This window comes from Coregonus clupeaformis, chromosome 16 (assembly GCF_020615455.1).
Source record: "Coregonus clupeaformis isolate EN_2021a chromosome 16, ASM2061545v1, whole genome shotgun sequence".
NCBI lineage: Eukaryota > Metazoa > Chordata > Actinopteri > Salmoniformes > Salmonidae > Coregonus > Coregonus clupeaformis.
The window spans coordinates 13,183,854-13,210,965 of NC_059207.1; the positions used below are offsets into that span (position 1 = coordinate 13,183,854).

Below are 27,112 nucleotides of genomic sequence, written 5' to 3' on the forward strand. Positions count from 1 at the left end.
AGTACAGATACCCCACAAAACGACTTAAGTAGTACTTTCAAGGATTTTTACTTCAGTACTTTACACCACTGCCTTACAGATAATTGCGTGGGGTAGAGAGATGGGGTAGTCATTAAAAAATAATGTTAATTACTATTTTTGAACATAGAATTAGTCCATGCAACTTATTATGTGATTTGTTAAGCACATTTTTACTCCTGAACTTATTTAGGCTCGCCATCACAAAGGGCTTGAATACTTACTTATTGACTCAAGACATTTCAGCTTTTAATTTTTTATGAATTTGTAAAATAATTCTAAAAACAAAATTCCACTTTGACATTATTTATGGGGTATTGTGTGTAGATCAGTGACACAAAATCTCAATTTACAGTGGGGGAAAAAAGTATTTAGTTAGCCACCAATTGTGCAAGTTCTCCCACTTAAAAAGATGAGAGAGGCCTGTAATTTTCATCATAGGTACACGTCAACTATGACAGACAAAATGAGAAAAAGAAATCCAGAAAATTACATTCTAGGTTTTTTAATGAATTTATTTGCAAATTATGGTGGAAAATAAGTATTTGGTCAATAACAAAAGTTTCTCAATACTCTGTTATATACCCTTTGTTGGCAATGACACAGGTCAAACATTTTCTGTAAGGTTTTCACACGCTGTTGCTGGTATTTTGGCCCATTCCTCCATGCATATCTCCTCTAGAGCAGTGATGTTTTGGGGCTGTCGCTGGGCAACACAGACTTTCAACTCCCTCCAAAGATTTTCTATGGGGTTGAGATCTGGAGACTGGCTAGGCCACTCCAGGACCTTGAAATGCTTCTTACGAAGCCACTCCTTCGTTGCCCGGGCGGTGTGTTTGGGATCATTGTCATGCTGAAAGACCCAGCCACGTTTCATCTTCAATGCCCTTGCTGATGGAAGGAGGTTTTCACTCAAAATCTCACGATACATGACCCCATTCATTCTTTCCTTTACACGGATCAGTCGTCCTGGTCCCTTTGCAGAAAAACAGCCCCAAAGCATGATGTTTCCACCCCCATGCTTCACAGTAGGTATGGTGTTCATTGGAGGCAACTCAGCATTCTTTGTCCTCCAAACACGACGAGTTGAGTTTTTACCAAAAAGTTATATTTTGGTTTCATCTGACCATATGACATTCTCCCAATCCTCTTCTGGATCATCCAAATGCACTCTAGCAAACTTCAGACGGGCCTGGACATGTACTGGCTTAAGCAGGGGGACACGTCTGGCACTGCAGGATTTGAGTCCCTGGCGGCGTAGTGTGTTACTGATGGTAGGCTTTGTTACATTGGTCCCAGCTCTCTGCAGGTCATTCACTAGGTCCCCCCGTGTGGTTCTGGGATTTTTGCTCACCGTTCTTGTGATCATTTTGACCCACGGGGTAAGATCTTGCGTGGAGCCCCAGATCGAGGGGAGATTATCAGTGGTCTTGTATGTCTTCCATTTCCTAATAATTGCTCCCACAGTTGATTTCTTCAAACCAAGCTGCTTACCTATTGCAGATTCAGTCTTCCCAGCCTGGTGCAGGTCTACAATTTTGTTTCTGGTGTCCTTTGACAGCTCATTGGTCTTGGCCATAGTGGAGTTTGGAGTGTGACTGTTTGAGGTTGTGGACAGGTGTCTTTTATACTGATAACAAGTTCAAACAGGTGCCATTAATACAGGTAACGAGTGGAGGACAGAGGAGCCTCTTAAAGAAGAAGTTACAGGTCTGTGAGAGCCAGAAATCTTGCTTGTTTGTAGGTGACCAAATACTTATTTTCCACCATAATTTGCAAATAAATTCATAAAAAATCCTACAATGTGATTTTCTGGATTTTTTTCTCTCAATTTGTCTGTCATAGTTTACGTGTACCTATGATGAAAATTACAGGCCTCTCTCATCTTTTTAAGTAGGAGAACTTGCACAATTGGTGGCTGACTAAATACTTTTTTCCCCCACTGTAATCCATTTTAAATTCAGGTTGTAACACAACAAAATGTGGAAAAAGTAAAGGGGTGTGAATACTTTCTGAACACACTAAGCATCGTGATAATATTGTATCGTGAGGTCCCTGGTAATTGCCAGCCCTAGTAAGTAGCTTTGGGATGGTTAAATTATATGTTCCTACTGGGGCTATTATGGAGAAATGTCTGAAGCCTTAATTGAATGAACTCATAACTGTGACACTCATAGTTGAACATTACGAGGACAGCATGACTTGGACATCTGTCAGACTGGTTCAGTAAACACCTGGGTCTGAAATAGTCCACTATTTCATCCACACTCATCTCTAAATTCATAATAATTTAAGATTGTTCTCGTTGTCTCTTTGTACTATGATAATTACACTTCGGGAGCCTGTACATGTATATTCAAAGTCAGTAGAAGAGAGAGAAAGAGAGATAGAGAGAGAGAGTTCAGCTGGTTCAGACCAGTGTTTCTATGCTCCTTGGCGTCGGGCGGGTGAGGGAGGGTAGATTCAGTGGGCGGGCAAAGCCAGTTACCCCGGGTTGTTTTTCTTTCTTTTATTTGGACTATGACTGGGATCCAGTTTCAGCTCTCGGTACTGCACCTGTTAAAACACACATACACACACACAGAGAGAGGGAGAGAGAGAGAGAGTGGGCGGTCAGATGGGGAAAGCGAAGGATGCTGGGGTGGATAGAGTCAGTGAGACCCCTGGGAAGACTCAGTGTGTCCGTCCATCCGTCCAGCTGTGTGGAACAGTGGCCTGGGGGAAGGAAGCACACAAACAAACAGAGCAAGGCAAGGGTTCATGGGAAAGCTTGGAGAACGTACAGAGCCATGGAGGCTATACAGGAAACACAGGTTAACCCTTAACAAGCCGCGGCTAGGGCTCCAGCTGCATTGTAGCAGTGTGTTGTGTTGCTCCGTCTATGAAACACTGTGATACGCAATGCAAACTGTATTACCATGCCTAGGCTTGAAATCCACAGTACGTTTAGTACTGTACAAGTCTGTTGAAGAACACAGTCAGATTGAGGCCAACACAACCTCCATTACAATAAACACAATTAATTATTTTCTCCTTATGCGGAGTTCTCTAACAGAACAAGGGATCAGACAGTCGTAACACACCGATCTCTGAACCACACTAAATAAACCAGACCTTTGTGTGTCACAGCCAGGGGAGAACGATTTCAAGTTGAAGGCCGACCACGGTACTGCAGGCATTGTTTCCAGAAAACAGGATCCCCAATTATAGTGAATGGGGAAATGGCTATCTTCGTGGTCAATATTCTTGGATATATAAAAAAACATCAAACACTAACATGGTACCAATAATTGATTCTATTACACCAGATGTATATCCTGGAATCACGTTAATATCACACACAGACAAAGTTAAAATGATATTTTAGTTGCTAATGGCAGCATGCAGTACCTTGGTTGGCATTCAATCAGTGGGGGCAGCACCGAGCTAGCATGCCATGTCACTTCCTAGAGTAGCTCAAACTGCGCATGCGATGTTTCCAAAAACTCTTCCATTTAGCAAGATGGTGACACACTGAAATGACACTTTCTGATCTTCAAATGCGCCACTAAGCATTCTCATATGAAACAATGGGGTGACATCATTGATGGCTTGGTCCATATTTTTTACAGTCTATGGTCACGGTGTGTCCAAAAATACCTGTAGTCAGAAAGGCCATGTTGGAGATTTTCTCCCATGTTTATATTCTCCATCCATGATGAAGACTTCATGTTAATCCGCTTTCCCTTTCTCTCTCTCAACACCCCCCATCTCTCTCTCTTCCCCACTCTCTCTCTCTCTCGCTCTCCCTCACTCTCAGAGTTGGCTGCAGCGCGCTGGCTGAAAGCGGTCCTTTAATCCAGGCATTGTGTAACCTTCTCTCTCAAATCCACCATAATTAACGGACACCGGAAAGATGGGTGACTTCAAGATCCACCAAGAGAGAGGATCTGTCACTCATGGATCACCAAACCGAATCCGGTCTGAACCAGCCTGAATGTTCTGAGGGCTCCAGAGATGACTTAACCTGGTAGAAGACAGAGTGGAGGAAGGGAGATGGGGCAGGAGAGGGAGAAGGAGAGGATAGAGGGAGAGGGGGAGGAGAGGAGGGAAGGAGAGGGGGAAGGAGAGGAGGGAAGGAGAGGAGAGGAGGGAGGGAGAGGAGAGAGGGAGAGGGGGAAGGAGATGAGGCAGGGAGAGGGGGAAGGAGAGGAGACAGGGAGAAGGGGAGGGCTGGGGACCAGGGATAAAGGTTTGTTGACCCGGCTGAGGCTTTTATCTAGGGGTAACCTAACCAATACATATCTACAACCCACAGAGAGAAAGAGAGAGAGAGATATAGGGGGGTCATTTATTTTTTATTCATTCCCATGTTTTATTGCAACTCAATATTAGGAAGGTGTTCTTAATGTTTGGTATATTCAGTGTATTGCGAGGAGGACAGGGAGCCAGTGGGGGATCTGCAGCAGAGAAAGGATAATGTACTGGTTAATGGGTGTTCATGCATCACATCATAGTAGCTTAGCCTCAAAAACCAAAGGCTGTCACTCTATTAGCCCCTCACTCACAGAGACACAGTCCCGCAAGACACTGAGAGACACACACACTCCCCCGGGATCCCTGAAAGCCTGAAGTACATTACACTCCACACTGACTGACACCCTGTAAGATTTGCCAGACAAGTGACTGACGTCCTCTAAGCATTCCCCTTCTCCAGTGTGGTCGCTCTGTTCGCTGCGGCCGGAACACAAGAATCTCTCATCATGGCTGTCTGAGAGCTAGCTAGCTGCTTTCCCATTCGTCTCCTGCTGCTTAACAGTGCCAATTCACCAGGCAGTGCCTAACCCTTAATCTGTCACACAAAACATCTCAGACACATCAGCCTGTCATTGCATTAACCCCCCCTAGTCAACCACACACTGTCTGTACGCTATTTCAACTCCCCTTCACAGCAGTCACCACCAATGTCCCATAAAAGGATCGGTGACTGGAGACGTTCCTCCTCTTCGCATCACTAGCAGCACCAGGTGGGGATGATTCAGAGCTACACTGTCCATGACCTACAAGCAAAACATCTTACAAAACATAGGATCAATTTACAGCTGAACAAGTACGGTTCAGTCAATGGACAGGGTGAGAGAGTGGAGGAGGTGCAGAGTGGAAGAACTAGAGGAGTGGTTCTGTACATCTGTACTGGTCCTGGTGATGAGCACAGACCCAGGGGGAGAGACGGGGGAAGAGAAGGAGTCCGGCCCCAAAACAGTGGGATGATGACAGATACTGTTCTCATGTGGGTTGGGATCCTTTTCTAGTCTGGCCAACTAAAGCAGCCACTGGAGCAGGAGCCCAGGGGACCCAGGCTTTTATACAGGTCCGTCCCATCTGTGCTGCTGCTGTTGCTGCTGGGATGAACGGCTGCACTGTGTCAGTCAGGGTTTCATTATGGGAGCTTAGGGGGCTGGCGGGATGCCACTGTCCGTCGAGTAAGGCTGAGATCATGCCATGTCCATGAGTGATGGAGTGAATGGGTTCATGAATGATTGAGAGAGTGAGTGAGTGAATGCACATCTGGGGGTGGGACAGGTTCCCTTTAAATAGGTGCTTTGCCAGGAGACTTTCTGGAGCACAGAGACAATCCTGATCTGAGTTTTGTTGTTTATATACTGTAGGCCATCAATCCATTGTCATACAACATTGGACATATTTTCGAAGACAAAGGGAAAAGCCTACAACACATCCCAAACAGGACTTGTAATATCACTGCCTGTTAAAATCAAATCAAATCAAAATGTATTTGTCACATGCTTCATAAACAACAGGTGTAGACTAACAGTGAAATGCTTAATTAGAGGTATTTTTCAGTATTTTTCAGAGTTAAAGATCAAGATAAAAAATATAAAATAAAAATATAAATACTTACACGAGGAAAAAATACACTGAGAATAACAAATAACTAAACAGAGTAAAAAATTACATGGTTATATACAGGGAGTACCAGTACCGAGTCGATGTGCAGGTGTACGAGGTAATTGAGATAGCTATGTACATATAGGTAGGGGTAAAGAGGGAGAACACTTCTCTGTAACTTCCATCACGTGATCCGACACTGATACGTACTGCTTGACATCAAGGAACTAGCAGAGGAAACTGAGCAAGGAAACACAGGGAAGTGAGGGCATAAATACACAGGTGAATCAGATAGCCACAGGTGACACCAATAGGCAGAAAATTAGTCCTGACTGTGAGTGAGGAGGTGCCTATGGTTGTCGGAGGATGACACCTAGTGGGTCGCTCCGGAACTGCGACCCACTCCTGTAACACTGACGTCACACACACACATTCACACTCACACTCACCACATACGCTGCTGCTACTGTCTATTATCTATCCTGTTGCCTAGTCACTTCACCTGTGTCATTGTGTTTTTCCAGCCAGAGTTATTATTTCGTATTGTTTGTTGTCAGCCTGTTTTTTGGAGACCTATGTGCTTTTCATGTATAGTCCGTTGTTTTGTATCCTGGCTTTTGGACCACTAGTAAAGATCCTTGTCTCACCATCCTTCCCTACTGCCTGCTGTCTATCCTGCACCGCACCTGGGTCACACCTCACACCAACCCTTACACGTCAGTATGCATGTGTGCGCGTGATATGTGGGTCTGGGCATATGTAGTGTGAGCGTATATGTGTGTGTTGGGATGTCAGAGTGTGTGCAGAGTCAGCGCAAGAGACTTAGTGCAAAAAAGGGTCAATGCAGGTAGTCTGGATAGGCATTTATTTAGTTATTTAGCAGTCTTGTTTTGTAGTCATGGCTTGGGGGTAGAAGCTGTTCAGGATCCTATTGGTTCCAGACTTGGTGCATTGGTACCACTTGCTGTGTGGTAGCAGAGAGAACAGTCTATGACTTGGGTGGCTGGAGTATTTAACAATTTGTTGGGCCTTCCTCTGACACCGCCTGGTGTAAAGGTCTTGGATTGCAGGGAACTCGGCCCCAGTGATGTACTGGGCCGTGCTCACCACCCTCTGAGGATCTGAGGCCCCATGACAAATCTTTTCAGCCTCCTGAGTGAGAAGAGGTGATTTCGTGCCCTCTTCACAACTGTGTGGGTGTGTGTGGACCATGTTAATTCCTTAGTGATGTGAACACTGAGGAACTTGAAGCTCTCAACCCGCTCCACTACAGCCCCATCGATGTGGATGGGGGCGTGCACGTCCCTCCGTTTCCTGTAGTCCACGATCAGCTCCTTTGTCTTGTTGACGTTGAGAGAGAGGTTGTTGTCCTGGCACCACAATGCCAGGTCTCTGACCTCCTCCCTATAGGCTGCCTCATCATCGTCGGTGATCAGTCCTACCACCATCGTGGTGTTGGAGTCATATGCTGCCTCGCAGTCATGGGTGAACAGGGAGTGCAGGAGGAGACTAAGCCGACACCCCTGAGGGGCCCCCGTGTTGAGGGTAGGCATGGCGGATGTGTTGTTGCCTACCCTCACCACCTGGGGGTGGCCCGTCAGGAAGTCCAGGATCCAGTTGCAGAGGGAGGTGTTCAGTCCCAGGGTCCTGAGCTTGGTGTTGAGCTTAGAGGGGACTATGGTGTTGAATGCTGAGCTGTAGTCAATGAACAGCATTCTTACATAGGTATTCCTTTTGTCCAGGTAGGAGAGGGCAGTGTGGAGTGCAATAGAGATTGTGTCATCTGTGGCTCTGTTGGGGTGGTATGCAAATTGCAGTGGGTCTGGGATGATGGTGTTGATGTGAGCCATGACCAGCCTTTCAAAGCATTTCATGGCTACAAAGTCAAACACCTACAATTCCCGATTTTTTTTTAGCAATTTGCTAGTCTGTTGCTATTCAAATCAAAATCCTTCTGGGGAACTAAACAAACAAAAGTTTGCAAGTCAGGAGTTTTCATAACGAAAGGAGGGAACCAGATAGAACAAAAGAAAGAGAAAAGAAAGAGAGAGAAACAATAATAGCTAGATCAAGAGAGAGCTCTCTCAGAAGAGCTGCCAGAGAGAGACACGTCACCCGTTCCATTCCACCTTCCAGGTGACAGCCCCGCCGTGCAGCACTCGCGGCTCCGCTCGCTCGTGATCATGCTCACCCTTCCTAATAAAGCTACGCCGCCCCGCACATGAAAACATGGCGAGCTAGTTAAATTCAAAACAGAGGAGAGGGAGAGGAGCAAGGAATACAAACTAAGGAGTAAAGAGAGAGACGGAGAGAGGAGAGAGAAGGGTAACAATTTGGTTTGAAAGAATTGTAGAGCACAAAGCTAACATCTATGGGAGACAGTGGGTAAAAGACCTGGCACTGCTCCACCCTCGCTCCTCTTCTCTCCTCGCCACCTTCCCTCCTCTCCACCATGTTGACAGTCGAACTACAAAACAACCTCTGAAGTGTGCACTGCGGAGGGGGCGCCGCGTATTCCAGAGAGTGTTTCGTTTAGCAGTGTCAGGTGGCGGCGTCCCGGGATCCGGTGTTCCGCACGGATCGCTCTCTTTCTCACTGTCGCCCTGCCGTTAAGTGAGAGGATTCCGGTTTGAAGGCGCCTGGGCGGGCAGGTAGCGGAGCAGGAAAAGGCAAATATAAACAAGTCAATGAGAGGAGACAGAGAGACAGCGTTTTAATGATACTACACTATGATGTTTCTACAGGGGTAGAAAAGTAGCTGCAGGCTTCATCTTTTGTGATGCCTATAACCTAGCATTATGGGTATTAAACGGTGCCAAAAAACAACAGCTAGCGCACCGGCACCCACAGACAGGGGATTCAGCAGCACTCAGGTATACTTTTCACAGAGAAGAAGCATGTCAAGGTGAAAGCAAGGCAAACAGACAAAAAAACACACAGAGGAAAGTTTTCCCAGCAAGTTTGTAGGCTGCTGAGTGGAGACTAATTGCTTGCTCAAAGTGAAAAGTTTAAATGTGTCCCAGAGATGACGAGGGAGGGGCAGAGCAGAGTGGAAGATGTGATGGATGGTGTCTGGCACCTAGTCTCAGCCCTTTAGCCCTGTTCAGCCCTCTACGCCCTGCCTTTGACCTCCTGACCTCTGAAGTCCTCAACCTGCAGCCAATCAGAGCCATAATCCTCAACATCAAGGGTGTCTAAAAAAAAAAAAAGTTCCCAGTGTGCATTTGGAGTTCATTGACGAGTCGTGTCTATTTCTGTGGAGGGGTTTAAACCTGCTACTTTACGCCGGCTATAAAGGAGCACTTGCTATGCTAATTGCTATCGTCCTACTTATGCAGTCCACAGCTCACATGGCTAATGGTGTCATAAAGCATGTTGGTACACGGAGCTGTCCCAGACACCAGGTTGGGAATACTTAGGTTGATTATGGCTGTTGGCCTCGTTTAGGGCACATGAAGGATTCCCCTAGACCGTAAAGGTAGCTTACTCTGCCGTAAAATTACAACCAGCCATCCAGAGGGGAAAGTATACAAGGCAGCCATTAAGGTTACAGCCTATGAAGAACATCAAGGAAAACGGAGCAGCTGTAAACGTGAACTGGGTAGTAAGTAAAGGTTTTACACCAAGGTTTATCTGTGGGTTTCAACCAATTCACTCCCTTTGTGCTAGTCTTTAAAGAGGGTTGCCAGTGCTGTTAGAGGCACAGTGTCTGTGAGCTAAAGAGCACATTTTATTAAGCCCATGTAGCTTTAGTGAAAGTGCACTGTTAAGTGTTCACTAGGGCTGAGGGAGTGGCAGCCATCCGGCCACAGTCACCCACTCCCCAGCACTTCAGGTGGCCACCATGATGATTGATCCACTGTTCTCAAAATACACACAAAATCTTTGTCTCTGTAAATATACAAATACCAGGAAACCAATGTCACGATCGTTGAGAGACGGGTCAGACCAAGGTGCAGCGTGGTATGCGAACATGTTTGACTCAATAAACATACAACAAAACAAACAACGTAACGTGAAGTCCTCCGGCTATACGCCAACACGGAACAAGATCCCACAAACATAGTAGGCAACTGGGCTACCAAAGTATGATCCCCAATCAGAGACAACGAGCGACAGCTGCATCTGATTGGGAACCATACCTGGCCAAGCATAGAAATATAAATCCTAGATCGTAAACATAGAAATAATAACATAGAACTTCCACACCCTGACTCAACTAACAAGAGTTCTATACGTCAGGGCGTGACAACCAAATAAATGTTAGAAGCTATACAACAATAAACCCATATACATCTTGGTGTACTTTAACTACTTGCACATTGTTACAACACTGTATATATACATAATATGACATTTATTCTTTTGAAACTTCTGAGTGTAATGTTTACTGTTAATATTTATTGTTTATTTCACTTTTGTTTACTATCTACTTCACTTGCTTTGGCAATGAATTGAAAGAAAGAGAGAGAGAGAGAGAGAGAGAGAGAGAGAGAGAGAGAGAGAGAGAGAGAGAGAGAGAGAGAGAGAGAGAGAGAGAGAGAGAGAGAGAGAGAGAGAGAGAACAAAAGTTATTCCACAGAATAGACACAGAACAGCCCTGTGCATGCTGGCCTGTGGGCTAGCCTGTCTGCCCTTCGAATATAAAGTCATTAGAAAGCCATCAGTCCTGGCTGCTCCAAAGTACCTCCAAACGATGTGGAGCGCTGAGCTGGGCCTGGCCCGGCCTCAGAGAGGGCCACCAGAGGGACAGCGCGGGAGGTGTGGAGGGCCACACTGGGGCCCTGAAATAGCACTTCATTTGTCATCCGCAAAGCTGGCCGGCTGGACACAGGCCGGGGAGGGAACGCTCCATTTAGGCCTGGTTGGCCCTGAAGCCTCCCCAGACCTGGCCCCTGCTGCCCCCTTTGACCCAGAAACACAGGCAATGAGGTGAACCAACCACCGGATGCAGCGCAGGGGAGAGAGCAGAGCGACGGAGCTCTCAGCGTTCCACCTCTGGAGCAAAGCAGTAACAAGAGCTCCAGGGTCTGTGGGCTGGGGAATGTGTGTGTGTGTGTGCGCGCATCCGTGGGCTGTCCCGACCAGCCGCCCCTCATTAAGGTGCTCGTAAAGCCCTCCTACCTGCCGACCCCTCCGACTCCAGGTGTGCAAGGTGGCTGGACCTCAGCAGAGGTCCACCTTGGCCTCATTTGGGTCGGGGCTACCTGCTGCTACAACGGCCATGGAAGACTGTAAAACCTCACGGGGGCGGGCTGGGGACCGAGGATTACGACCCTGTAAAGATCAAAGGGGTGGCGGCCAACAGGCGATCAAAGGGGAGTGTGTTGGCGCTAATGTGGCAGGGGATTGGCTCAAGTGTGTGTCTGTGCTGCTCTGCTTCCAGCAGCACAGCCTGAGCACTTTCACAAGCTGCCGTTTAATTGCAGTTAAACAGCAGCAGCACCTTGGCTGGGCGCGTTAGAGCGTTTGAGCTAAGAGTTTATCAAACCCCACCATCCAACTCAGCGGCCGCAGCGTTAATCTGATCTCACGGTTAATGTAGAACTAAAGCGCGTGAGGGTGGTTAACTGTTGGTTTAACTCTATAATGACTCAGTCACAACAGCATCTCTACTGGATGGATTCAATCAGCCAGCCCATTAAGGCCTTCACTCACGATCCTTATTCATTCTGTGGATTCAGGAAGTATTGAGCAGGAAAACACTTCATAATGGTTGGAATATGGTCATATATGGTTTGCTAATATGTAGTAGGAATAAGGCTGTCGATATTAATCACTGTTAAAATCACCAATAGAAAGCGAAATCAGTGAATGCATAGGTATGGAGAGAGGAGAAAGTGTGAGAGAGAGAGGGGGAGAGAGGGGGAGAAGGGGAGAGAGGGAGGGAGGGAGGGAGGGAGGGAGGGAGGGAGGGAGGGAGAGAGGGATGAAATCACACCTACCACTTGTACATCTGAGGGGACTCTGGACAGGAAGTCCAAGAGCTCGTTGTTGTCAATGGTGTACGGGTCACGGAGCTTCTTGGTGAATTTATTCACCCCTGCAGGGAGCGGGGGAAAGAGGGAGGAGAGCTGTTCAGCGCATGGGTCACAAGAGCTCACCTACTTTCTTTCTCTCTCTCTCTCTCTCTCTCTCTCTCTCTCTCTCTCTCTCTCTCTCTCTCTCTCTCTCTCTCTCTCTCTCTCTCTCTCTCTCTCTCTCTCTCTCTCTCTCTCTCTCTCTCTCTCTCTCTCTCTCTATCTCTCTCTCTCTCTCTCTCTCTCTTCCTCTCTTTCTCTCACATTCTCTCTCTCGCTTTCTCTCCCTCTCTTTTTCTCTCTCTGTATCATCACAGCCCTCTTTCAGCCCTTCATGGTAACTCAATGTGTTTCAAAGCAGAGTGCAGACACCATTAGAGACCAGAGCTCCCCTCTCCACCCCTCAAGAGATCCTTCCGCTCAGCTCTGTCTGAAATACACTTGTCTGAAATACAACTGAGTTGGGTCCCTGAGCAACTGTGGCATGGAAGTAGACACCAAACCACATGAAAGGGTTAGTATACTGCAGAAAGGGAGATATAATGATGATCTATCCCCAATCTAGCCCATCATAATGGATACATTACATAAAAGGTACTACACCGCTCTATTGTTGTCTCATAAACGCAGTAGTCATTAGTGTGGAGCTTCTTTTAGGCACTCACCCCAGGCCAGGACGATGTAGCGTAGGGGGATATAGTAGATGAGAACAGTGGCCACACATAGTGCCACGATGGCCAGCCAGCTTAGGAAAGGCACTGTCCAGTTAAAGGTGCTGTACAGAGAGTAGGGGAGATCTGTATTAGAACATTATAACACCTTGATACACCTATGTGTAGGCAGCATGCATCCTTTAGTTCTCCAACTTTACCCTCCAAGTGAAACTGACTAGGGAGTTTCACTAACTTTACTGCCTGTTCTTGGCCCTGTGTGTGCATTTAAAAGCATAAAAAGCAACAACATTTCAGTCATTTAGCAGACACTCTTATCCAGAGCGACTTACAGTTATTGCATACATCTTAAGATAGCTAGGTGAGACAACCACATATACTCAGTCATAGTAAGTATAGGATTACCCAATAAAGTAGCTATCAACAAAGTCAGTACTAGTAGGAAAAGTCCAGTGCAAGTCTTAGTTCAAGAAAGGCAAGGGTGTTAGTTTAATTAATGTAGCAGAAGCTAAAATGTGTGTTTTTGTGTATGTACAGTGAGGGAAAAAAGTATTTGATCCCCTGCTGATTTTGTACGTTTGCCCTCTGACAAAGAAATTATTGTCACGCCCTGGCTCTGGGGACTCGAGTATGTTGAGCCAGGGTGTGAGTTTTCATGTGTGTTGGTTCTAGTTGGTGTATATCTATGTTGGCCAGGGTGGCTCCCAATCAGAGACGGCTGTAGCTCGTTGTCTCTGATTGGGAGTCATACTTAGGTAGCCGTTAGGCATTCATTCATTGTGGTTTCTTGTTCGTGTTGGTTTGTGTTTGACCATTGACTGTCACGTCATCGTTTTGTTGTTTTGATCGTGTGATCATTAATTAAATAAATATGTTCGCATTCAACGCTGCGCCTTGGTCCTCCTCTGTTCCCGACGAGCGTGACAGAAGAAACCACCAAGACTGGACCAAGCAGCGTGTCCAGGAGCCATCGCCAGGGAGTTCTTTAGCAGATCTCCTTCGCCTCCTCGACTGGGTCAAGCCGGGTGAGGAAGAGAAGGGCTTGACATGGAGGCAGAAGGGCGAAAGGCTGGCGAGGGACATGGAGACCTGGTCCACGGGTAGGAGAGACGCCCAGAAATTTTTTAGGGGGGGGCTAACGCCGTGGACGACGGGCCAGCAGGAGACCGCGGCAGAGCGGCCCAGCGGGTTGGCAGAGGAGGCCGCCAGGTTACGGGGGCCACTGGTCGAAGAGGGGATGGAAGGTGTAGAGGCACGGCGAGAGGTACTGGGGTGTGTTACCAGTCCGGTCCGGCCCATTCCAGATCCCTGCGTAGGACCAGTGGTGTGTGTCCCCAGTACGGTCCGGCCTGTTCCTGCTCCCGCACCAGGCCAATGGTGCGCTTCGTCAGCCCGGCTCGGCCCGTTCCTGCTCCCCGCACCAAGTCAGTGGGGCGCTCGTCAGCCCGGCTCGGCCCGTTCCTGCTCCCCGCACCAAGTCAGTGGTGCGCCCGTCAGACCGGCTCGGCCCGTTCCTGCTCCCGCACCAAGTCAGTGGTGCGCCCCGTCAGCCCGGCTCGGCCCGTTCCTGCTCCCCGCACCAAGTCAGTGGTGCGCTTCGTCAGCCCGGCTCGGCCCGTTCCTGCTCCCCGCACCAAGTCAGTGGTGCGCTTCGTCAGCCCGGCTCGGCCCATTCCTGCTCCCCGCACCAAGTCAGTGGTGCGCTTCGTCAGCCCGGCTCGGCCCGTTCCTGCTCCCCGCACCAAGTCAGGGGTGCGTTTCGTCAGCCCGGCTCGGGCCGTTCCTGCTCCCCACACCAAGCCAGTGGTGTGCGTCGTCAGTCCGGCACAGCCCGTGCCTGTTCCACTGGTGCCTGGTTCAGCACGGGTCAGCTGCTTCACGCCGGAGCTAGAGCAATCCGCTCCACCAGTGTGCAGTCCAGCTCCGGTCAGCAGGGCCAGACCGGACCAGGGGTACTTTGGGGGGTTAGAGAGCGAGTGGGGATCATGCCCGGAGCCGGATCCGCCGCCAAGGCGGAGTGCCCACCCGGTCCCTCCCCTGTGGTATTTGGTTGGCGCGGTCGGAGTCCGCGCCTTTAGGGGGGGGTACTGTCACGCCCTGGCTCTGGGGACTCGAGTATGTTGAGCCAGGGTGTGAGTTTTCATGTGTGTTGGTTCTAGTTGGTGTATATCTATGTTGGCCAGGGTGGCTCCCAATCAGAGACGGCTGTAGCTCGTTGTCTCTGATTGGGAGTCATACTTAGGTAGCCGTTAGGCATTCATTCATTGTGGTTTCTTGTTCGTGTTGGTTTGTGTTTGACCATTGACTGTCACGTCATCGTTTTGTTGTTTTTGATCGTGTGATCATTAATTAAATAAATATGTTCGCATTCAACGCTGCGCCTTGGTCCTCCTCTGTTCCCGACGAGCGTGACAATTATCAGTCTATAATTTTAATGGTAGGTTTATTTGAACAGTGAGAGACAGAATAACAACAAAAAAATCCAGAAAAACACATGTCAAAAATGTTATAAATTGATTTGCATTTTAATGAGGGAAAAAAGTATTTGACCCCTTCTCAATCAGAAAGATTTCTGGCTCCCAGGTGTCTTTTATACAGGTAACGAGCTGAGATTAGGAGCACACTCTTAAAGGGAGTGCTCCTAATCTCAGCTTGTTACCTGTATAAATGACACCTGTCCACAGAAGCAATCAATCAATCAGATTCCAAACTCTCCACCATGGCCAAGACCAAAGAGCTCTCCAAGCATGTCAGGGACAAGATTGTAGACCTACACAAGGCTGGAATGGGCTACAAGACCATCGCCAAGCAGCTTGGTGAGAAGGTGACAACAGTTGGTGCGATTATTCGCAAATGGAAGAAACACAAAATAACTGTCAATCTCCCTCGGCCTGGGGCTCCATGCACGATCTCACCTTGCGGAGTTGCAATGATCATGAGAATGGTGAGGAATCAGCCCAGAACTACACGGGAGGATCTTGTCAATGATATCAAGGCAGCTGGGACCATAGTCACCAAGAAAACAATTGGTAACACACTATGCCGTGAAGGACTGAAATCCTGCAGCGCCCGCAAGGTCTCCCTGCTCAAGAAAGCACATATACAGGCCCGTCTGAAGTTTGCCAATGAACATCTGAATGATTCAGAGGAGAACTGGGTGAAAGTGTTGTGGTCAGATGAGACCAAAATCGAGCTCTTTGGCATCAACTCAACTCGCCATGTTTGGAGGAGGAGGAATGCTGCCTATGACCCCAAGAACACCATCCCCACCGTCAAACATGGAGGTGGAAACATTATGCTTTGGGGGTGTTTTTCTGCTAAGGGGACAGGACAACTTCACCGTATCAAAGGGACGATGGACGGGGCCATGTACCGTCAAATCTTGGGTGAGAACCTCCTTCCCTCAGCCAGGGCATTGAAAATTGGTCGTGGATGGGTATTCCAGCATGACAATGACCCAAAACACACGGCCAAGGCAACAAAGGAGTGGCTCAAGAAGAAGCACATTAAGGTCCTGGAGTGGCCTAGCCAGTCTCCAGACCTTAATCCCATAGAAAATCTGTGGAGGGAGCTGAAGGTTCGAGTTGCCAAACGTCAGCCTCGAAACCTTAATGACTTGGAGAAGATCTGCAAAGAGGAGTGGAACAAAATCCCTCCTGAGACGTGTGCAAACCTGGTGGCCAACTACAAGAAACGTCTGACCTCTGTGATTGCCAACAAGGGTTTTGCCACCAAGTACTAAGTCATGTTTTGCAGAGGGGTCAAATACTTATTTCCCTCATTAAAATGCAAATAAATTCATAACATTTTTGACATGTGTTTTTCTGGATTTTTTTGTTGTTATTCTGTCTCACTGTTCAAATAAACCTACCATTAAAATGATAGACTGATCCTTTCTTTGTCAGTGGGCAAACGTTCAAAATCAGCAGGGGATCAAATACTTTTTTCCCTCACTGTATGTATGTGTGTGCGTGGTGTGTGAGTGTGTTTTCCAGCCAGCTCGACGGGGTTGAACAAGATGTGACAGGGACAGGCGGGCAGGTGGTGAGGGCGCTGGCACCGGGAAGCATTGGAGTGGCGGGCCAGGCGCCGAGGAGGAAGCTTACGACTCACTTCTTTATCCTCTCGCCATAGGAGGCCACTTCATCCAGCGCATTTTGCACACTGATGCACACATCTTGGATGGCATACAGCTTGTTGATGAAGCTCTTTCTCTCTGGGTCCTGGAGGACAGTTAGATAGAAAAGGAAAAAGAGAAGGAGAGAGAGAGCGAGAGAGGGGGAGAAAGAGAGAGAGGAGAAAGAGAGAGCGAGAGAGAGAGTGAGGAGAGAGATAGCGAGAGAGGAGAAAGAGAGAGGGGAGAAAGATAGAGAGAGAGAGGGGGAGAAAGAGAGAGGGGGAGAAAGAGAGAGAGAGAGAGAGAGAGAGAGAGAGAGAGAGAGAGAGAGAGAGAGAGAGAGAGCAGAGAGAGAGAGAGAGAGACATGGGCTGGGCACATGCATCTTTCAACAAAGAAAACATTTAAAGAGCGTCAAAGACTTGAAAAGGGGAGCCAAATCACGAGATATCCTCCTTCAGTTGACTGACTACTCTCCAAGCTTTAATAGAGATTTGAAAGTCAGCAGAACAAATCGTAATATTTGCCCTCTTACAGCGAGCACACGGTGACATGGCAATATGTGATTAGGGTGAATTTAGCTGAATGCCAAATGGATCCTTCAATCTTTCTACTGCCAAGACAGGCACGCTTTGTTGTTGGCAGCACACTATGATGTCACCAGAAGTGACATCATTTTCATCGTCAGCACCATGACGAGCTCCTCCTTTTCAACTTTTGATGGTTGAGAACATCAGCAGGACATAAGACCAGAGAGTGACACGGCGGGCCAATCTAAAAGCCTCTACTATTAGACACAAAGTACAAAAGAGGAAGTCATGCAACAGTCAATGAGCTGCTGTGGGACAGGATGTGGTGACTGACTGACTGACAGAACGGAGTGGGACAGGATGTGGTGACTGACTGACTGACAGAATTGAGTGGGACAGGATGTGGTGAGTGACTGACTGATAGAACGGAGTGGTACAGGATGTGGTAACTGACTGACTGACTGACTGAGAGTGGGTGAGTTAGGACAGAGACAGACATTTGTGGTGGTGGTGGTGGTGTGGACATGATTGGAGGAGACGGGTCGCAGACCAGGGCTCTCTGTCTCGGTCTCTACTACAGACAAAGATAGGAAAAGAGCATAGCACTGATCAAGCATTACACCACTACAGTAACCTGTGACCTGTCATGGAGTCCACCTGTAGTTTGTAAGGACAGTCATCTACGGTCAGGAAAGACTAGATTCCCCAAACCGTGCAATAGCTGAGGGAGCTGAGAGAAGAAGCAAGGGAAAGGTCTTAGAAAAGCAGGGACGCACTTTTACGGTGAAAATGAACCGAATATTTATATAGTATTATAGTATGTAATTCAATGCTGATTGTCAACCAGGTTTACCCAAAAACTACTTCTCTTCAAAATCACTTTCCACTTCATGGCAGATTTGACGGTTATGGATGCCCACCTGTGTGTGAGAATTCTACAGGTACATGCTGTACACATGGCGTTCAATATCGAAAGAGAACAGTCACATCATAGAAACAACAAGGGGCTAATTCATCATTGACGAGAATGTGGACCAGGAAAAGACACTAAACGGTTTATAACCTCCAGGCCCCTAACCCTCCCCAGAGACCCCCATCGCACCCTCTGTACTCCTCTTCCTGCCCTTCCTGCAGGATCAGGTACTTGATAAATGAACCCCGATGCAGCCAGGGAAACTACAAGGCCTCACTGAAAAACCACACAAGACACGTAGATATAATTAGACTGGGTTATTTTTTTTTTAACAAATATTTTACAAGCCTCCTTTCTTCTCAATCTGTTTTGTATTACTGGTTCCAACAAAGCCCGATGTCCAGGGTTCACTGTGTTGGGTTGGGTTGTGTTGTGTTGGGTTGGGCTTAGTGTTCTGGGCCTGAGGAGTGTTCTCGGAGCTCCGGGGAGAGTGTTTGAGGGACAGGGGAGCGGTGTGAAAGAGCGAGTGGTGGCGGAGAGGAAGGGATAGAGGTCATCAGAGTATAAACCATTGCCACATGCCCCTCGAACCATGGGCTGACTCCAATTTCCTGCCTTCAAACGTAGGGCTGAGAGGAAAAACAAAAACACGGAGCCAGGGAGAGGCTTGTTTCCTGCTCACCAGCACTCCCCAGCACTCCCCAGCACTACCTAGCACTCCCCAGCACTCCCCAGCACTCCCCAGCACTCCCTAGCACTCCCCAGCACTCCCCAGCACTCCCTAGCACTCCCTAGCACTCCCCAGCACTCCGCTGCACTCCCCAGCACTCCCTAGCACTCCCTAGCACTCCCTAGCACTCCCCAGCACTCCGCTGCACTCCCCAGCACTCCCTAGCACTCCCTAGCACTCCCCAGCACTCCCCAGCACTCCCTAGCACTCCCTAGCACTCCCTAGCACTCCCCAGCACTCCGCTGCACTCCGCTGCACTCCCCAGCACTCCGCTGCACTCCCCAGCACTCACATACTAAAGCAACCTGCTCTTAGACTGGGATGGAATCAACCAGCACACCACATGGCCTTAGATCATCTTGATACAAACAGCTGGATCTGCTTTGGCCCAGTAAAAATACTTACAATTACCTTACAATGCCCTTTGTTATATTATGCTAACTTTACCCTGCTTTTCTTTGCCTGTTCTGTTTGTAACCTTGACATCATTTGCAAAAAAAAATGTTTGGGGGGTAGATCAGCTTTAATATTGCAGCTAGATTGTGGCTTCTATAATATAATTGTCTGCATCATTTCCAATCCTCCATTTATATATTTTTTGCATCACGACCTTGTCATACACTATAATGTCATCATTGAGGAGAGCGTTGATATACAGTACCCTGTATGGGATGACAGCACCAATCACAGATCACTGTCAAGGTCAAAAGTTGCTTGCCTTCAAAAGCGGGTGTAAAAAAGGAGAAAAAACAGACTCATGTCGGTTTCCCAGATAAGGATTTGACTTTGACGTTCAGTGTTTGCACCCTTCACATTTTGAAACCTGCTTTCATGTTTGTATGTAAATGATACAGCTCCAGAAAATCGTATAGCATCAGCTATATCGCACATGCTGAAGTTCAAAGAGTCAATAGAATTGGTGGCCTATGTCCTATTAATTATAGGTGTTGTACAAGTATGTGCCTTGATGAGGCTATACCATTGCTAACCCTACTTAGCAGTTGTGGAGTGGGTAACAGGTGTGCTATCTGGGTGCTCTGCCATATATGACAATGACAAGTTGAGGAACATTGGGAAATGGCGGTGCTCTAAAATGTTTCTTCTTTTTTTTTTACAAAAAGACGTCACCTCATTTCACCTTTTTATTTTCGGCCTGCAGGCTAATGCGTTTAGGCAGTTACGCCTTCATCATAGCATCTACTTAGCAGTTATAGGCTAGTCACACTTGTCCTGTGGTTTCCATGGCCTGCTCAGCAGTGAAAAGCAAGTGTAGGCAGATCCCTAAAGCTGGGTCCTGGTCTCACATACTAGGCCTATTTACACCTAACTGGGAGAGGGAGAGGGAGAGGGAGAGGGAGAGGGAGAGGGAGAGGGAGAGGGAGAGGGAGAGGGAGAGGGAGAGGGAGAGGGAGAGGGAGAGGGAGAGGGAGAGGGAGACGGAGAGGGAGAGGGAGACGGAGAGAAAGGGAAACTTTTAAGAATGCAATACTAGACCCAATGGTAACCAAATGACACCCAAACCAACTATGTGTGTACCATATTAATCAAATTAAACTTATCCAGGCATGCCCTGCATAAATGGGGAAAAAGGGGAAAGAGAGCCCGATGAAACAATTTGCTGCATACCGATATGGTACAGTTGAAGTTGGAAGTTTACATACACTTAGGTTGGAGTCAATAAAACTTGTTTTTCAACCACTCCACAAATTTCTTGTTAACAAACTATAGTTTTGGCAAGTCGGTTAGGACATCTGCTTTGTGCATGACACAAGTAATTTTTCCAACAATTGTTTACAGACAGATTATTTCACTTATAATTAATTGTCTCACAATTCCAGTGGGTCAGAAGTTGACTGTGCCTTTAAACAGCTTGGAAAATTCCAGAAAATGATGTCATGGCTTTAGAAGCATCTGATAGGCTAATTGACGTCATTTGAGTCAATTGGAGGTGTACCTGTGGATGTATTTCAAGGCCTACCTTTAAACTCAGTGCCTCTTTGCTTGACATCATGGGAAAATCAAAAGAAATCAGCCAAGACCTAAGAAAAGTATCTATATCCACAGTAAAACGAGTCCTATATCGACATAACCTGAAAGGCCGCTCAGCAAGGAAGAAGCCACTGCTCCAAAACCACCATAAAAAAGCCAGAGTACGGTTTGCAACTGCACATGGGGACAAAGATCGTACTTTTTGGAGATATGTCCTCTGGTCTGATGAAACAAAAATAGAACTGTTTGGCCATAATGACCATCGTTATGTTTGGAGGAAAAAGGGGAACGCTTGCAAGCCGAAGAACACCCTCCCATACGTGAAGCACGGGGGTGGCAGCATCATGCTGTGGGGGTGCTTTGCTGCAGGAGGGACTGGTGCTTGTGGAAGGCTACCCGAAACATTTGACCCAAGTTAAACAATTTAAAGGCAATGCTACCAAATATTAATTGAGTGTAAGTAAACTTCTGACCCACTGGGAATGTGATGAAAGAAATAAAAGCTGAAATAAATCATTCTCTCTACTATTATTCTGACATTTCACATTCTTAAAATAAAGTGGTGATCCTAACTGACCTAAAACAGGGGATTTTAACTAGGATTAAATGTCAGGAATTGTGAAAAACTGAGTTTAAATGTATTTGGCTAAGGTGTATGTAAACTTCTGACTTACATTTACAGTCATTAAGCAGATGCTCTTATCCAGAGTTACAGTTAGTGAGTGCATACATACATTTTTCATACTGGCCCCCTGTGGGAATCGAACCCACAACCCTGGCGTTGCAAGCGCCATGCTCTACCAACTGAGCTACACGGGGCCCCACTTCAACTGTATGTGAAAGTTTGGCTTGTTTGTTTGCTTCAAGGTCTTTGCCTTTGTAACCCATCCTGTCGGGAGTGTAGAGGTACATTCTACTCATCTAATGTGTGTGCATTTTACTGACTTGAAAAAAGAAAACAACTTTTAAACATGTTTTCCATCATTAGAGCTGTATTCATAATGAAAGTGTGTGTGGAGAGAGAGTGGTGTCTGTCTGTGTTGGTGCATTTATTACAAAGTGTAGTCTAATTATGTCACTGAAAATTGTTGCACATAAACAAAATGCAGACGACTATCAACTCCCCTGAGTCTCTCACCCCAACGCCACTGTCTTTGAATTAGCCTAGTCACTGACTTGGAGTCAGTGGTATGGGGTTCTGCACCACCTCTGTGTGTGTGTGTGCACACAGACCCATAAGGTTAGGAGTGTATGGTGTCTCATTCCCTTTGGTTGCCCCTCTCTGGAGTTGGGTTTTTACTATAGGGACAGTGGGCCTGTCTTTCTGTCTGCTATTGGAATGGTTCTGCTTCAACGTCTGTCAAATAGCCTTCGTCCCCCTATAGTCCTTACAGTGGTGTAGAGGGAGTACATATAAAAGCAAGCCTTTGAGGCTTCTGTTGACATTTTAATCCTTTAGCAGACACTCTAATCCAGAGTGACATACAGGAGCAATTAGGGTTAAGTGCCTTGCTCAAGGGCACATCAACACATTTTCCACCTAGTCAGCTCGGGGATTCAAACCAGCGACCTTTCGGTTACTGGCCCAAAAGCTCTTAACCACTAGGCTACCTGCCACCCTTCTGTTCTGTGTTCGGTTGATCTCGCCTGTGCTATTATAACTGTAAGTCCTGCATGGGGATGTGTGGTGGTGACTTACACACATTGACTATATTCAGAGGAGTTGCCGCCTAGAGGGTGACAGACAACTGTACCAATGTAGTAAAATAGGATAATGATTCCCCTCCATGCTGATCTATGGTCAGTTTTGCACTTTCCCCCTTAATGGTTAAGGTTAGGATTTAGGGAGAGTGAGCTGATCCTAGACATGTGCCTACGGGCAACTTCTAACCCAGATAAGGTACGTTCCGAGGGATCATTACATCATCAAAGTGCTGCCAACCTCTCCTCATGGACAGAGATATGATGATGTCATCAAACGGAGCCCCTGCAGAACAGGCTTGAGCAGCAGCTCGGTATATCCCAGTTAAGTTGGCAGCTGGATAAACATCAGGACACCTGGAAGCCTGTGTGTGTGTGTATGTGTGTGTGTGATGCCCTCTCCAACCGATAATTTAGTCCAATCTAAAGCACAAGGCACAGAGCCACTCATCAGCAGGATCTGATAGAGTTCAAGATGAAGGAACGCTCTATTTGACATCTGAGACAAATTGCATTGAGGCCCGCTGGTAATGCTGTACATGAAAGCCCAGCGTTTCTGTGTGAGGGAGGACCTTTCTGACGTCTATCAACTTGCTGGGCTTTTATAGCCGCAAGATTTAGAGGGTTGCTTTTGCTGCGGGTGTTTATTTTTTAAAAATCTATGTTTATTTAAAGTGCCTTCAGAAATAATTAACACCCTTTGACTTTTTCCATATTTTGTTGTGTTACAGCCCACATTTTAAATGAATTAAACTGAGGTTTGATGTCACTGGCTTGCACACAATACCCCATAATGTCAAAGTGGAATTATGTTTTTTGAAATATTTACAAAAAAAAAAGAAAAACTGTTATTATTATTTGAAAACATGCATCCTGTGTTCAACAAGGCACTAAAGTAATACTGCAAAACATGTGGCAAAGCAATACACTTTTTGTCCTTAATACAAAGTGTTATGTTTGGGGCAAATCCAATACAACACATTACTGAGTACCAGTCACCATATTTTCAAGCTGTGGTGGCTGCATCATGTTATGGGTATACTTGTAATCGTTAAGGACTGGGGAGTTTTTCAGGATAAAAAAAACAAAAACTGAATGGAGCTAAGCACAGGCAAACTCCTAAAGGAAAACCTGGTTCAGTCTGCTTTCTACCAGACACTGTGAGATGAATTCACCTTTCAGCAGGACAATAACCTAAAACACAAGGCCAAATTTACACTGGAGTTGCCTACCAGGAAGAAATTGAATGTTCCTGAGTGGCCGAGTTACAGTTTTGACTTAAATCTGCTTGAAAATCTATGGCAAGACCAGAAAATGGTTGTCTAGCAATGATCAACAACCAATTAGACAGAGCTTGAAGAATTTTGAAAAGAATAATGGACAAATGTTGCACAATCCAGGTTTGGAAAGCTCTTGGAGGCTACCCAGAAAGACTCACAGATGTAATCACTGCCAAAGCTGATTCTAACATGTATTGACTCAGGGTGTTGAATACTTATCTAATCAAGATAACAAGTTTTTTTTTTAGAAATGTTTTAGAATTGTTCTTCCACTTTGACAGAGTATTTTCTGTAGTTGGTATTATAATTTTGTAACAACAAAATGTGGAAAAAGTCAAGGGGTGTGAATACTTTTTGAAGGCACTGTATTTGTATTTGCACTTTGCACTATTACTGTGAGTGTATATGTCAATACGTGAATGTGTGTGAGTGTGAACATGTTTGTGTGCACGCGCATGTGTTTGTGTGCGTATGCCTACATATGTGTGTGTTTGTGTGTGTGTCTTGACCTGTCAGCCTACTGCTGAGCCAACCTTTCTCTGGAGCAGGTATCTCTATGGGGGGCACACCAGTGGGGAAACATGGAGGCCACGCTTGTCAGCATGTTGTGAGATTGTTAACAGTTTGTTAAGGAAAGACTACCTACAGTGACACTAGAGAGAGCCTTATCTACCCACAGCCAGGTTAGGTTGACTGCACACTGCTTTGTGAATCGGAGGACAATGAGATTCCTGCAAATTAATTGAAATATGCTTAAATATTCAAATGAGAGATGCGCATAGGGTATGTCTCATTATATTTCTCATCAATGCTACCATTTTTGTATGAGAGGAATTAGTGTAGGGTATGCTACCGGATGAGACATTTTGAACTCTATAGAGACAGTTGGTTCTTAACTGACCTTAGGCCTTGAGAAGGAGGGAGGTCACCATTGGACACAATCTCATCTACATCTATAAAGATGGCATGGTGACAAAATATGTCAGACTGTGTAATCTCACATTACATTATTCTGCCCTAACAGGCACGTCATAAAAATATAACAAATATAATTGACTGCATTCCACAGAAGTCAGGATGAGCCTGGAACACTGGTGACTGCTCGCTGCTGTGCTTTAATTGCACCTGTTTTTTTGTGGCGCACAATAACATTTTAATGTCATATAAAACGTGACAGGATGCTAGGATAAGGCTCCCAGAGGGCATTTGAAACAGTTCTTGTTGAATTTGTAACAGTAGACATCCCAGAATCCCCCTCTTCCACCTCCGAAAAAAAGTAAAGATTCAAGCAGGGAAACGCTTTCAGGGTGACACCATTTCCAACCCGACTCGGAATTAGCAATGGCAGAACAACACCGACACAACAACAAATCAGGAGTAGACTAAGCAATGTGTTTGACCCTCTCCTATTTGTTAATTTAGATTATTTTTTAAGTCACTGCATAACTTCCAACATCACGTAATACTAAATGGTTTACGAGTAAAGCACTACAGATCTACATGGGAGTGTGCATGGTAAAAAAGGCAGCTCTTACTTCAAAAGAGTAGAACAAACCTTCTGAATTTCATAAAACTGATATTAACAATGAGAACGAATCCAGTTCTAAGCCACCGGCACTGTTCACCAAAGTTCCTCCCTAGATGAAAAAAAAAAAGGTACAGCTCATCTGCAGGACATGAGTATTACCCCCAAGACAGTTTCCAAAAACAGCATCACCTGGGTGGGATGCCTAAAAATTATGCCTATCTTAATCATCTAGTTTATCAAAATAATCTGAAAAACAAGACCCTACAGCAGTGGCGTGTATTCATGGATGCCAAGGGAAGCCAGGCTTCCCCAAAAGATTTATAAAGAAAAAAACATAAAATAATGTATCTTTTGTCTCTCTCGGTTGTCCTAATTTTGCTTCAATTTGCAAGAGGCTGAATGTATCTTACCGGGGAAAGCATCCGAGCGATCAAAACAGTGCCCCTCTGTCTCTGTACGTGTAGGCTATCTATCTGATGCGGTCTGGTCACAAAGAGTATGACATTTTTGCCGCCTGTAGCATTGAATGAAAGGGAAGCCAGCGAGCATTTGCCTTACCTTGATTTAAAAAAGTATCAAATAATAGCCAATCAGCATTGAGTGAGCTCAACTGTGAATGGTCCTGACGCACCAAAAAAAAGTGTCAAGGGAAGCCAGTTTGGATTTGGCTTCACTCCTATCACAGAGAAATACGTCAAATACGCACACAGACACACAAACACACACAAATCAGAACCATGGACAGCCACATCATTCAGTGGCTTGCGAAAGTATTCACCCCCCTTGGCATTTTTCCTATTTTGTTGCCTTACAACCTGGAAATAAAATGGATTTCTTTGGGGTTTGTATCATTTGATTTACACAACATGCCTACCACTTTGAAGATGCAAAATACTTTTTATTGTGAAACAAACAAGAAATAAGACAAAAAAACATAAAACCTGAGCATGCATAACTTTTCACCACCCCAAAGTCAATACTTTGTAGAGCCACCTTTTGCAGCAATTACAGCTGCAAGTCTCTTGGGGTATGTCTCTATAAGCTTGGGATTTCTACCCATTCTTCAAGGCAAAACTGCTCCAGCTCCTTCAAGTTGGATGGGTTCCGCTGGTGTACAACAATCTTTAAGTCATACCACAGATTCTCAATTGGATTGAGGTCTGGGCTTTGACTAGGCCATTCCAAGACATTTAAATGTTTCCCCTTAAACCACTCAAGTGTTGCTTTAGCAGTATGCTTAGGGTCATTGTAAACAGGTTTCCCTCAAGAATTTCCCTGTATTTAGCGCCATCCATCATTCCTTCAATTCTGACCAGTTTCCCAGTCCCTGCCGATGAAAAACATCCCCACAGCATGATGCTGCCACCACCATGCTTCACTGTGGGGATGGTGTTCTCAGGGTGATGAGAGGTGTTGGGTTTGCGCCAGACATAGCATTTTCCTTGATGGCCAAAAAGCTAAATTTTAGTCTCATCTGACCAGAGTACCTTCTTCCATATGTTTGGGGAGTCTCCCACATGCCTTTTGGCGAACACCAAACACTTCCGTAAAGCCCAGCTCTGTGGAGTGTACGGCTTAAAGTGGTCCTATGGACAGATACTCCAATCTCCGCTGTGGAGCTTTGTAGCTCCTTCAGGGTTATCTTTGGTCTCTTTGTTGCCTCTCTGATTAATGCCCTCCTTGCCTGGTCCGTGAGTTTTGGTGGGCAGCCCTCTCTTGGCATGTTTGT

General features: G+C 46.3%; 1 protein-coding gene across 1 annotated transcript in view; it reads right to left on the bottom strand.

Moving 5' to 3' along the window:
* Positions 1–2,052: 2,052 nt before the first annotated feature.
* LOC121584273 (multiple C2 and transmembrane domain-containing protein 1-like) overlaps positions 2,053–27,112 on the bottom strand; it is a 195,742-nt gene continuing 170,682 nt past the window's right edge. The window contains exons 17-20 of the mRNA XM_045225950.1: positions 16,709–16,818; positions 12,590–12,699; positions 11,850–11,947; positions 2,053–2,574 (exon numbers count right to left, since the gene is read on the bottom strand). Of these exons, the coding sequence (XP_045081885.1) occupies positions 2,503–2,574; positions 11,850–11,947; positions 12,590–12,699; positions 16,709–16,818 (390 nt within the window). The 3' untranslated portion in view covers positions 2,053–2,502. The remainder of the gene's footprint in view (positions 2,575–11,849; positions 11,948–12,589; positions 12,700–16,708; positions 16,819–27,112) is intronic.